This window comes from Eumetopias jubatus, unplaced genomic scaffold (assembly GCF_037043125.1).
Source record: "Eumetopias jubatus isolate StellerSeaLion01/CBP00866 unplaced genomic scaffold, mEumJub1_p1.0 scaffold_9, whole genome shotgun sequence".
Classification (NCBI taxonomy): Eukaryota; Metazoa; Chordata; class Mammalia; order Carnivora; family Otariidae; genus Eumetopias; species Eumetopias jubatus.
The window spans coordinates 77,048,868-77,061,708 of record NW_028274815.1 but is presented as its reverse complement, the minus strand read 5'-3'; the positions used below and the strand labels follow the sequence as shown (position 1 = coordinate 77,061,708).

At 48.3% G+C, this 12,841-nt stretch overlaps 1 protein-coding gene across 1 annotated transcript; it reads left to right on the top strand.

Moving 5' to 3' along the window:
• Positions 1-1,461: 1,461 nt before the first annotated feature.
• ANKRD39 (ankyrin repeat domain 39) lies at positions 1,462-12,637 on the top strand. Its single transcript, XM_028103961.2, has 4 exons — positions 1,462-1,591; positions 6,841-6,944; positions 7,378-7,581; positions 12,243-12,637. Exons 1-4 carry the CDS (start codon positions 1,492-1,494, stop codon positions 12,384-12,386), a joined length of 552 nt encoding a protein of 183 aa, XP_027959762.1. The 5' UTR covers positions 1,462-1,491; the 3' UTR covers positions 12,387-12,637.
• Positions 12,638-12,841: the final 204 nt, after the last annotated feature.

Genomic DNA, 12,841 nt, shown 5'->3' with positions numbered 1-12,841 from the left:
CTCCTAACAGTGTAACTTATTGTGTCCCCGCGTATTTATTTGTTGTAAATATTTGAGTATTTTTATATTGACAAATAAAAATCAAGAAAACAGCTAAGCGTTACTGTGGTAGGGATAAGGCATTTGGGCTAAAACCTTCTGGGCAGGACTAGCCTCGCCTCCCCATAGTTCTGGGGCCGCTGCCCCTAATGTTACCCCTGCCTGCTTGTGCCCCTCTCCAGAGGGGGGATAGCCCAGGCTCCAGTGCTTCCCCACAGTGGTAGCTGTGGGGCTGGAAGCAGACCAGGGCCACAGGCTCTTGGGAGGCAGCTGGCAGCTTTGGCTTCTGGCCAAAAGGAGAAGTTAGGGCATTTGGAGCAAGGCCGGAGAGGAGGGCCCTGGCTTCCCAGAGCTCTGGGAAGGGAAGTGGGAGTGAGGGGTAAAGGAAGGGAACGTATTAGAAGGAGCTTCAGGTTGTATGTACTGGCTGCTTGTGAGGATGTTCTCAACTAGCCTAGAGGAGGAAAGTTTACTTCCAGCCTTCTGCCTACCCTCCAGGAATACTCGCCTCGAATGCTTAAGCGATGTACAACATGGAACTTGCCCCACCACCACCCAGGGTGCACCAAGCCACTGTCCTATGGGAGGAGTGGGCACAGGGAGGGCCCAGATACTTGTAAGGAAGGGAAGACCCAGCCTGGATTCATGTCCACAGATGGAGGCAGTTGTGAAATGGCCTCCCTACATTTGACTGGTCCGGAGGGCCTGCAGTGGCTGAAAGGGGCTGCTGCCCTGGGTGTCCTTAGCTGTAGGAAAGGGCTGTGATCTGCTGACTTCTGGGTACACTTAAGCTTCCATCATGGTCAGTAAACCTCAGGCCCTAAGATGTCTTGCTATATGAAGATAGGTACGGTAAAGTAGGCTCCCACTGGAGTTGGCGAGTTCCGCACAACCCACGGCCCTTGTACTTGCCCTTGGGGCTTATGTGCTCCCAGTGGCAAAAGCTGTGGCCACCTGCCTCCCACGGGTTTTCAGGAAATGGGCAGGAGGCACGGGAGGTGGAAAGGGGAAGCGAGGTCACTGGGCCTGGGGTGGTGCGGAAAGACGGGGCGGAGGGCCTTGGGGCGCGCCCGGCGACTCCCTGCCCTAGGGAAACCGGTGGGACGCAGGGAACCTTGGAGGGCTGGGCTCTGGCGGGCGGCCGAGCCGCCCGCTGCGTCCCCACACCCTACAGGGTTCCACACGCCCTACAAGGCCGCCGGCCCGGGCGCCATCCGCCTGCTGTCCGGGTCTGGGCATCCTGCGCGGTGCCCTCGGCACTCTGCTTAGCCTGGGACGCCCTCGCGCGGCCGCCTCGGAGCGCGGGGCAGCGCCGCAAGCCCCGCCCCGCCGCCTCGATTGGTTCCCGAGCTACTGGCGCTGCTGCGTCCGCCCCGCCTCGCCCCGCCCCACCCACCCGTCGCGGTCGCGCGTGCGCACAACAGCCGGGACGGAGGGGGCTCTGGGGCCGACATGGCGGCGCCGCGGCCCTGCGCGGACGGCTCTTGCTGCTCCTGGACGGGTGCGGCGTCCGGCGTGCAGCAAACGCTGGACGAGATGGACTTCGACAGGGGTGAGACTCCCGGCTTTCTCCAGATCGCGGAACAAGATGGCCGAGAAGCGGGGCCCCGAGGGCCGCAGTGGGCCTGGTGGGAGCGCAGGCGGACGGTGGGCTTATAGCCCCCGCGTCATTGAGATCCCGCCAGGGACCTGGCACGAGCTGGGCCTCTAGAAACTTCGTCTCGCGTGCAGGTTGGGAAACGGAGGCCCTCGTTTCGGTAACTTTCCCAAGTGGTCGGCGCGGCTTCTCAGCTGGTGCGCCCGCGGGAGGCTTGGGCCCTCTCGGGTGGCTGGGCGGGGGTCGGGAAGCAGAATCTGCAGCCGGGGTATTGCAGCCACCCCGAGGGCAGCTTCAGAGGGAGGGCTGCGCTGCGAAGGGAACTAACGTTTTGACCTCTGATGTGAGCCCCGATGTGTCAGGCCCTGTATGGTTTTAGATACGTATACACATGGCCCTCGACGCAGGGGATGTTATCTCCACCTTTGGGGCCCAGAGAGGTAACTCTCTTACCCCACGCTGTAAGGAGATGATATCGCCTGTAAGGAATAGAGTAAAGCTGAAAAACAAGTCCGCTCTTCCTCGGAGGCCCTGTATCACCTGTCAGTGCAGAGGCAGTTTTTGCAGTAATAACACTCTCATCAGCTGTTGGGTGGATGCTACGGCTTTTTACGCATTCTGATTTAACTTATGTTAAGTGGCTCTTGCACCTGCTTACCTCCCTCCACGTCGCCACCCTCTGGACTTCTGAAGCAATTCCCTCCTGGGCCTTCCTGCTTCCTCTCCTGCCCTCCTACAAAGTTTTCTACTCCACACAGAAGCCATAGTAACCGTTTGAATATATTAAACCAGATAATTTCATTGTTTTTAGAGTAAGTTCAAATTCCCTTCGTGGCCTACAAAACTGTGTGACCTAATCGTTGCCTATTCTCCTCCTCCGCTCCCACTTTATTTCTCATCCTTTTCTTCCCCTGCTCTGTGCTTCAGCCACACTGGGCTCGTTTTGGTTTCACAGACATGCAAGATCTCTTTCTGACTTAAAGCCGTGGTACTTGCTGTCCCAGCTCCTTGCAGTGAACTTTCTGCAGCATTAGGCTAGCTAATGCTTTTCTTCTGGTCTTGGCTCAAATGTCACCTCCTCAGAGAGACTCACCCTGAACACTGCATTCTGGTAGTTTTCAACTGGGGCGGTGGGCAACACCCCATTCTAGTAGTTCTCAACTGGGTGGGGGCAGTTGCAGTTCTGTTCCTTAAGGGTCTTTGGCAATGTCTAGAAACAATTTCAGGTGTTACACCTGGGAGGATGCTACAGTCATCTAGTAGGTAGAGGCCAAAGATGCTAGTCTACATCCCACAATGCACAGGACCGTTCCTCATAACCAAGAATTAACTGGCCTACAGTGCCAGTTGTGCAGCTGTTAAGAAAGAAACCTTGCCCTGTCCAAAGTAGGGTCCCTTCCGTTCCAGGTTACTCTGATATATCACCTTGCTTTCATCAAAGCAGTTTTTACAACCTGATATTATTTTGTTTGCTTACTCATTATTTCCCACACGTGGGAAAGATCCTTATCATGTGGGTTTTTTTGTTTTTTTCATATTTCCTCTCTGGGTTCATTTTCCCTTTTCCTGAAGTATAGCTTTTAAAAGTTTTTTCAGTGAGTATGATTCTTCATCTCCCTCTCTCTCTTTCTCTGTCTTGACTGGTAGGTTAGCCGGGTATAAAATTCTAGACTGACAATTATTTTACCCCCCTCAAACCTTTGAAAGTAGTGTTTATCTTCTTTTTCTGCTACTTCTGTTAAGAATTCTGCTGGGAGCGCCTGGGTGGTTCATTCAGAAGAGCGAGTGACTCGTGATCTCGAGGTCATTAGTTCAAGCCCCACGTTGGGTGTAGAGATCGCTAAAAAATAAATAAGGAAATAAATAAACTTAAAAAAAATCCTGATAATCTGATTATAATTCTTCAGTGACTAATGATCTTTTCTTTTTGGTAACTTAAATCTTCTCTCTATTCTTGAGGCCTGGTCATTTTACCATGGTAGATATGTTTTGATTAATTCTCCTTGGGATTTAATGTGGTTTTCATCTGAGAACTCATTGTTGTCTTTACTTCAGAATAATTCTCAGACGTTATCTCTTCAGGCATTTCCTCTCTCCCATTCTGTCCAATTTCTCTCTTTTTTTTTGTTTGAAACTCCTATTAGACATGTTGGTACATTCTGCCTTTCATGTTTTCTTACCTCTCTTTAATATTTTTCCCTTTACCATTCTGCATTCTGGGTGATTTCCAAGTCATTCATTCCCTCCCGGGTGGGTCTGCAGTACTGTCCAGCCATCTGTTGTTGTTTTAGTTCAGTGATTCTATTTTTTAATTTACTGACTTTTAATTAATTTATTTTTAAAAGATTTTATTTATCTGAGAGAGACAGACCGTGAGAGAGGGAACACAAGCAGAGGGAGTGGGAGGGAGAAGCGGGCTTCCCGCCGAGGAGGGAGCCCGATGTGGGGCTCGATCCCAGAACCCTGGGATCACGACCTGAGTTGAAGGCAGACGCTCAATGACTGACCCAGGTGCACCTACTGACTTTTTTAAAAGCAATCTCTACACCCACTCTGGGGCTTGAACTCATGACCCTGAGATCAAGAGTCACATGCTCTACTGGCTGAGCCAGTCAGGCACCCCTGACTTTGTTTCAGATCTCCCTGTTCTTTTTTTTCTCCCTAATGTTCTGCTGATTTGTGAATTGTATTCCTTCATCTCTGTGAACACACTAAATGTTGTTTTAAAGTCTTTTAGATTGTGCTATTATGGCTCTTTTTTTTTTTTTTTGCTTTGATTATATTCTGTTTTTATTGTGTCGTTTACTTTGGGTGGTAAATCATGGCTTGGGAACACGGATGTTAAGCACCGAACTAAGATTTGTTTTGCCAAAACAGAGAGTCAGCTAAGAGTAAGTTTGTGTACTGTCAGAAGCACATTGTGAGGTGTTGAAATAGAGCATATGGTGCTAGTCTTCTTCTCTAATTGTGAAAGGACCCTGTCTCGAGGGACCATTGCCTTGGCTTGTGGGACTTGTGTGATGGCCACTTGACTTCAGCACCGTCCTGGCTTCATGAAAAGACACAGAGACGTGAGTAGAGGGAGCAGCCGATGCTCTTTCCAAATGGGAATGAAGAAGGGGCTGAACGGAGAGTGTTTCCCTCCTTGACTCTGGCAGTTGTTTAAGTTTCTCTGTTCATCTGGAAATAATGTAGCTTATATTTGAATCCATTTTTTAAAACGTTTGGGCTTTTATAAATGGTTGAAATTCTGTCCATTCCTGAACGGACGAATTCAGGAGAGGCCAGGGCTCCACTGTTCTGCCTATTGTGCCCCATGGGCCTCTGGGGAGTCCCTTCATTTATTCATCTTTTCTTTGTTTTGCACACTTTGGATCCAGTTTTGAAGAGGCAATCCTGACGGATGCTACTGTGACAAGAACTTGCTGAGTATCTTCACCAAAGGGGGCAGATTCTGAGGCTGGATTTTTCTCACTTGTGGCTACTGTACTAACAGCAGTCCCGCGAGTCCTAAAGTCCTCCATGCCTTCTGTCCCTACAGCATCCCTTCAGTAGGCTCAGATGCAGGCGAACCGAGCGCAGCAGTTGCGGGGTTCTAGACACTGAGCGCGGCGTGCGGGGGATCTATGGCTCATTTTTGAAGTATGCATTTTTCCATTTGTTGTATTTGCTATTTCTTGTGGCAGTGGATTACTTCTTTGCAACTTTTAATTTTTGAGCTCACGGGGGGCAGGGGGTGTCTTCTCTTGTTAGAGATTATCCACAACAGAGCCACACCTTTGTTGGCTTGTGGAAGTGTCCTTATGGGACATTTTTTAAAAGTTGCCTCTGCTCAGCCCTTACAGCATTCACCGTCTGGATCCATTTTTATGACAGATCCTTAGCTTGGGGGTTTTGCTCCCTGAGGCTATAAAAAGATACAGGTCCCCTTATACAGTGATGTATGTCAACTATTTCTCCATAAAGCTGGAAAAGATATCATACAGTTAATGAAGTTTACATGATGGGAGAAATGCAAAAATAAATAAATATATGTATACATATGTCTCCAAGTTTCTTCTGCCCTTGCTGTCTTCTCACACCTCTTGAAATGGTGCCTTTCTCATTTAAGTTTCTCTTCAGATGTCACCTTATCAGAGATGCCATCCCTGACCACTGCTTGTATCCCTTCTCTCTTTTCTTTTTCTTCATAGCCCTTAGCACCACCTGATTTCTCTCATTTTTTTTTTTCTCATCTGTTTCCTTTAATTAGAAAGTAACCTCCATAAGACCAAAGCTTTGGGGCAGCCCTGGGGATTGGGGACCTTTAATTCTGGGCTGGCCTCTAGTACGCAGAACAGTGCCAGATACTTGATAGGTATTCAGTAAATATTTGCTGAATGAGTGAACTGCCTGGGCCTGGTAGCTTGCTTTCTGCTGCTATTCAGGAAAGTAGAGATTTTCTAGTCCCAGTTCACCCATGAGGTGGTACTTCCTGTCTCCCAGCTTTGTGCGCGGAACCTTGTTGTGTCTGTTCCTGGCCATGCACATGCCCTGCGGCCTTTGCTCCAGACTCTGCCTAGTTCAAGCCGGAGCCTCTAAGATGTGTGTCTATTTACAAGGACTTTGGGTTTTCTGCAGATGGAGTACCTGCTCACCACTTTGGCTATGGGTTTCATCTTCTCTGGCAACTCGCAGTGTCCTTATCTTGCTTTTGAATTTGCCTGTGTATTCAGACATTTGAAACATTACTTTATTCAATATTTATGTGTTTGAAGTGGGAAGAAGGGATTTGCGACAGTCCAACCCTACTGCCTTGATTAGATAAAGCCCCTTTGTCCGTCTTGCTCACAGCTTTCTCACCAGCTCCTAGGACAGTCCTTAGCACAGAGATTTCAGTTAAATTTTTTAAAAGATTTTGTTTAATTAATTAATTTATGTACGTATGTATGTATTTATGGGAGGGGCAGAGAGAGAGAGAATCTCAAGCTGAGCGCAGAGTCTGACTCGGGGCTTGATCCCAGGACCCTGAGATCATGATCTGTGCCCAAACCAAGGGTCAGGCACGCAACTGACTGAGCCACCCAGGAGCCCCTCAGTTAATATTTGTGGAATGAGTAAATCCCCCATTTTATAGGTGAGAAAATGGTGGTCAAGAAGTCAAGGAAGCACTGAAAGTCTCCAGTCATTCAGCATTATTCAGCACTTTGGTTGTCTTTCCACAGGAATCTGGTCGGCAGCCCTGAATGGAGACCTAAGCCGAGTGAAATATTTCATCCAGAAGGCAGCAGACCCTAGCCAGCCCGACTCGGCTGGCTACACGGCTCTGGTGAGCTGCGGAGGGGACTCCCACTCGGGGTATCTGCCCTCTCTGGCGGGGCTGGGGGTTGTTGCCTGTGCTGCCACCCGTTCTTCTCTCCCAGCAGGTTTTGTGGAAGAAGCACACAAGCATTGCGTGAACCTTGTTCTTGGTTTGTTTTTTTCCTTAATTAGTGTTAAGTGCTTTACATCACTTATAATTTCGTTTACCTAACAATCCTGTGAGGTAGGAATGATTATTATCCCCACTTTGCTGTTGAGGAAGCTGATGGTAGAAATGAAGCAGCTTGTTCAGGTCACACGGCTGACGGACGCGGCCCCTGAGGTCATTACCGTCCTCTCGCCTACCCTGTAGCCTGCTCCAGAGCCCACGCTCTCCCCTGCCCACCGCCCTGCCGCCTGCCTGGGCTCTGCTGTCTGACCTCGCTTTCCGTTCCCTGCAGCACTATGCCAGCCGCAATGGGCACTATGCCGTGTGCCAGTTCCTGCTGGAGAGCGGGGCTAAGTGTGACGCCCAAACGCACGGGGGCGCCACCGCTCTGCACCGGGCCAGCTACTGTGGGCACACCGAAATCGCACGCCTTCTGCTGTCTCACGGGTCCAACCCTAGGTTGGTGGACGACGATGGCATGACCAGTCTGCACAAGGTATGCCACCCTCCCCCCTTCACAATCTTGGCTTTTGTTCAGTGGAGCAAACACGGGGAAAGCAGAGAAGCACTTGTAATGTCCGTGCTTACCAGTCATCACTTGAGGGTTAATGTCCAATGTCCCAGCATTTTCCCTGGGTGTGTAAATTAGAATTACACATACGGCGTCATTTTTTTTCCCTTCGCTTTCATGATATGTCATGAATGCTTTTCCGTGAAGTCAGTTTTCTGAAGCTCACATCTACTCTCGCCTACCCATGTAGCCTGCTTGCTGTACGGTAGCCAGGGTGACCACTTCATTCACTTTCTGCTGACCAGAAATACCTATACTTGGTGAAGAGTTTGAGGAGTACAAAACAGTGCAGCATGAAAATGTCTCCCTTCCACCCTGACCCCTGGTCCCTCAGTCTTCTGGGACACCCTGCTCAAGGCATCACCTTTACTGATTGCTTATGCATCTTAGAGAAGCGGTTTATGCATATTTATGGCGTGCGTGTGTAAATGTATTCTCTTACGAACTTTAAAATAGAAAAATGTAAGTTGACTGCATGACTTACCGTGAGAGCCTATGGCAGACACTTTTTGCTGTCCACCAAAAATTTGTGCTCGCTTTTTCATATTAGAGACCTGTCTCTCAGACCGGGCTCTACAATCACAGACTATGTTCCGCTCCCTAGTGTGGCGAGTTCTCAGCCACTAGAAGACAAGACACACTGACAAGCTTTTTTTCCAGGAGGAGAGCTTTTAGGAGCCAGTGTTCCTACTCCGCACACTCTACTCCGTCGCCCCAGCCCGTAACAGAGACACCTAGGGGTTGGCAGATTCCCCAGCAAGCAACCTGGACTTCAGAAACATGGTAGGACAGAAAGGTGCTTGCTTAGCGACAGCAGCCTTGAAATGTTACGGCCACAAAGACAGAGTTCTTGTTTTTATTTTGTACACCTGACTGTTGAATAACATGTTATAATCATTATTTTTTAATGTATGGTGGGAGTGGGGGTAACACTTTGGTAGAGACACTAGTAGATATATTAAAAAAATACAGGGCACCTGCGTGGCTCAGTCGTTAAGCGGCTGCCTTCGACTCAGGTCGTGGTCCCAGGGTCCTGGGATCGAGTCCCACATCGGGCTCCCTGCTCAGCGGGAAGCCTGCTTCTCCCTCTCCCACGCCCCCTGCTTGTGTTCCTGCTCTTGCTGTCTCTGTCAAATAAATAAAATCTTTAAAAAAAAAATGTAGCAGGTTTTGATTTTGTTTTTTATACTTCATGATACACCTTATATGAGGCACGCCTCTGAGATACGCAGGCCACGGTCATAAAGCAAGTCGGACAAGTTTGTTTGGTTTCCCAGGACACATAAAAATTATGTTTATACTGTAGGCTATTTAGTGTACAATAGCATTATGTCCAAAAGAATCATGTATGAAACTTAATTTAAAAATACTTTATTGCTAACAGATGCTAGCCATCATCTGACCTTTCAGCAAGTTGTAATCTTTTAACTGGTAGAGGGTCTTAGCTCGATGTGGATAACTGCTCAGCGTATCAGGGAGCTCAGGGTAGTGGTTGCTGAAGGTTTAAGAAACTGCTGTGGCACACTGGTTCTTGAAATAAGACAGCAATGGACTTTGCCACATTGACTCTTCCTTTCACTGGAGCGCTGAGAGGCCATTGCAGGGCTATTAACTGGCTTTCAGTATTGTCATTCAGGGAGTAGGGAGGTACAAGGCAGAGAGAGAGAAAGACTGGGGTAGCAGTCAGAACCCATACATTATCGATTAGCTCCTCTGTCTTATATCGGTGCAGTTCAGGCATCCCAAAATAGAGTAGTAACATCAGAGATCAGTGATCACAGGTGACAAATATAATAATGATGAAAAAGTTTGAAGTAGTTCAGGAATTACAAAAATGTGGCACAGAGATACGAAGTGAGCAAATGCTGTTGGAAAATGGCACCAATAGACCTGCTCGGTGCAGCGTTGCCAGAGATCTTCACTTTGTAGAAACACAGTATCTGCATAGTGCGGTAAAGCAAAGTGCAACAAAATGAGGTGTGCCTGTGTAGAAAATAGTCAAACACAGAAGCAGAGAGTGGGATGGTGGTTGCCGGGGCTGTGTGTGTGGGGGGGTGCTGTTGAGCTGGCACAGCGTCCCTGAGGGGAGCTGATGAAGCGCAGCAGATCTGCACTGTGTCAGTAGGTGACCGTGCTTAACAAACTTGAAGTTTGTCAAGAAGGGGGCGCGCCTGGCTGGCTCAGTCGGTAGAGCGTGGGACTCGTCATCTCAGCGCTGCGTTGGGTGTGGATGGGGGTGTGTGGCTATCCTTTAACAAAAAACAATTACCAAAAAATTATAAAAAAATAGATTTGTTAAGAAGTCAGATCTCATGTGAAGTGTTCTTACCATAATAAAAAATTGGGTGGGGGGCTGTTTCAAGGACCAACTTAATTTTTAGGAAGCCAGATGTAGTTCATTGTCCAAGGATTTGCAGATAATAGTACCCTTGGCGTGCACTCAAGGGAAGATGTCAACATTTCCCTCCTCCAGTTTCTTTTTTCTCTTTTTTTCTTTCTTTTTTCTCTTTTCCTTTCCTTTCTTTACTTTCTTTTCTTTCTTTTAAGTCATCTTTATGCCCAACATGAGGCTCAAACTCACCACTCGAGGTCAAGACTTTCATGCTCTTCCGACTGAACCAGCCAGGTGCCACTATCTTGAGCTCTCATCCCCTTGTCACTTACACTCAGGCCCCCTTTCTTTCTCTCTCTTTTTTTTTAAGATTTTATTTATGTATCTGACAGAGACACAGTGATAGAGGGAACACAAGCAGGGGGGAGTGGGAGAGGGAGAAACAGGCTTCATGTGGAGCAGGGAGCCCGATGCGGGGCTCGATCCCAGGACCCTGGGATCACGACCTGAGCCGAAGGTAGACGCTTAACGACTGAGCCACCCAGGCGCCCCCTCAGGCCCCCTTTCTTGACCCTGTCATGGTTGACACTCCAGGACCTTACCTGTCAAGCTATCCCCAGCTCGATGCCTCTCCTCTTCCGGTTTTCATCTGGCTTGTTTCTGTCCTTCCTTCTGGATCTTAGCTTCTACATCACACTCTCAGAGAGCTTTCCTGTTCTCAGACGTGGGTAGCTCCCCCAACTGTGTGTGCAAAAGCACCCTGCACTTGACTCCTCATAACTTTTCTCCCTCCTAAATTCCGTCTGAGCTCTCTCTCCCCAGAGACAGCGAAGACTTGATCTTGTTTACTGTGGTAGCCCCAGCTCTTAGCACAGGTTCCCAGTGAATATTTGCTTAGTGAACAACTGGATGGCGTTTTATTTTTTTAGGATCCTTGCCAGTTGAAGAGGCAGATTGCTTATTCCTTGATGGTCTACACTGGTGTTGCTCAGACAGTGTAACTCCCTTGGAGGGTGTGTACGGCGGGACACTGCGCGCATGGTGCTGGCTGGTCTTACAGCCTGAGGCTTTTTCAATGCATCTCCAGCCTTTCCTTCAGGGGATGCAGATATGGGAAGAGTTAGGAATTGTTCTTTCTTTTTTAACAAATAAGCTACTTGCAAACTTTGGTATTTTTCTACAAAATTCTTTGGAATGCATTTCACATCTCCCCAGAATGCACCCCAGAACTGCTCACAACATACCACTGCCTGAATTGAGGCAACAAAACTGAGAACCTTAGGTCTGTACTCATCAAGAGGACCTCCTAAATAAAGATCTGGATTCAAATTTGAGGTGGTATTTGCTACTAATATTGATACCTCTCAAAAGCCTCGTGGTACATCAGTGACTGTTGGGAAGAGCAGGGAATAGAGTGCTATAACACGGTTGTTAAGAGTTGAGACTTGGCAGTCAGACCTGCTTTAGGGTCCCCCAGGCTCCCACACCAGCCCTGTGACATTGGATAAGTCACTTACCTTGTATGAGCCTGTTTCTTCATCTATAAAGTGGGAATGATGATAGTTCCTACCTCTTACGGTTATCATGAAAGTTATATAAGCTAATCTGTGTAAATCACCTTAACACTTTTTTCTGGAGGAGGTAGGTTAAAAATTGACGTCCAGGTTCGGATCGTCTATTTCAAAGGAAGAGGAGAAAGCCGGGAACCTGGACCCATTTTTCTCTGCTCATCTGTGCGTTCCCAGAGGGCAGAGGCCGTGTCTGGTGTATCTTGTGCCTACGGTGCCCAGCTGATAGATGACTGAACATTTATAAAAGACACTTAGAGATCCAAGGTTTTATATTTGTTTTTGTTTGTTTAAAGATTTTATTTTTAAGTAATCTCTATACCCAACGTGGGACTTGAACTCACAATCCCGAGACCAAGAGTTGCATGCTCCATCAACTGAGCCAGCCAGGTGCCTGTCTGTATTTATTTTTAATGTGCAGGCCTGGACAGAGAAGAATGGCTGCTGAGCAGAGGACACCAGAAAGAAAAACTCAAGCTAACTGCCAGGAATGGCACTAGAGAATTCCACCAATCTTTATGCAAGTTGTTGGGATTTGGTAGGGCTTAGGGGAAATCTACTCAAATAGCCTGTGTCTCCCATTTCCATAAGACCTGTTTTAGGACCAAGAGATTCCCCGAAGTGGAGCAAGAAAGGGTAGAGCCCAGTGGGGATATGGCTTTTGATTCGGGCATCTTTCTCCACAGGCTGCTGAGAAGGGTCATGTGGACATTTGCTCCCTGCTGTTAGAACACAGCCCAGCCCTGAAGGCTGTCCGGGATCGGAAGGCACGACTAGCATGTGACCTGCTGCCCTGCGACAGTGACCTGTGGGACCTGCTGGCCACCTGAGCCACCACCTTTCTGTCTCAGGCTGCCTTGCAAGAGGACCCAGACTAGCCCTCCTAGCGCCTGCCTTGGCCAGCATCCGGGCTGCAGGGTGGGAACCTGAGGCCTGAAGAGCCCTATTCTGGCCACTCGGGGAGTGAGGGAGTAGATGTGGGGCTGCAAGTGCTTAAGCCTGGAGAGATGATCATATTCTAAATTAGTTCATGTGGAAACATTTATCCGTTTGGAAAAAATAAAGTTGTAGCCTTACCTCATCTCATGCACAAAAATAAATTTCAAGTAGATTAAAGACTTAAGTAGAAAAACAGAACTACGTAAGTATTAGAAGAAACTGGGACATATGACAAATTAAAAGCTGCTTTCTAGCTGAATGCCCTTGGGAAAGGTCACTTTGCCCGTCTGTCCCTGCTTCCTCATCTGTGAGGTGAGGATGATTATAATGGCCTGCTTTGGTGGCC

Bases quoted from the DNA above. Each gene is read 5' to 3' on its own strand.
- ANKRD39 (XM_028103961.2), top strand. From the start codon at position 1,492: ATGGCGGCGCCGCGGCCCTGCGCGGACGGCTCTTGCTGCTCCTGGACG. The intron at 1,592-6,840 runs GTGAGACTCCCG...GTCTTTCCACAG, and splicing joins CGAGATGGACTTCGACAGGG to GAATCTGGTCGGCAGCCCTG. The intron at 7,582-12,242 runs GTATGCCACCCT...CTTTCTCCACAG, and splicing joins GCATGACCAGTCTGCACAAG to GCTGCTGAGAAGGGTCATGT.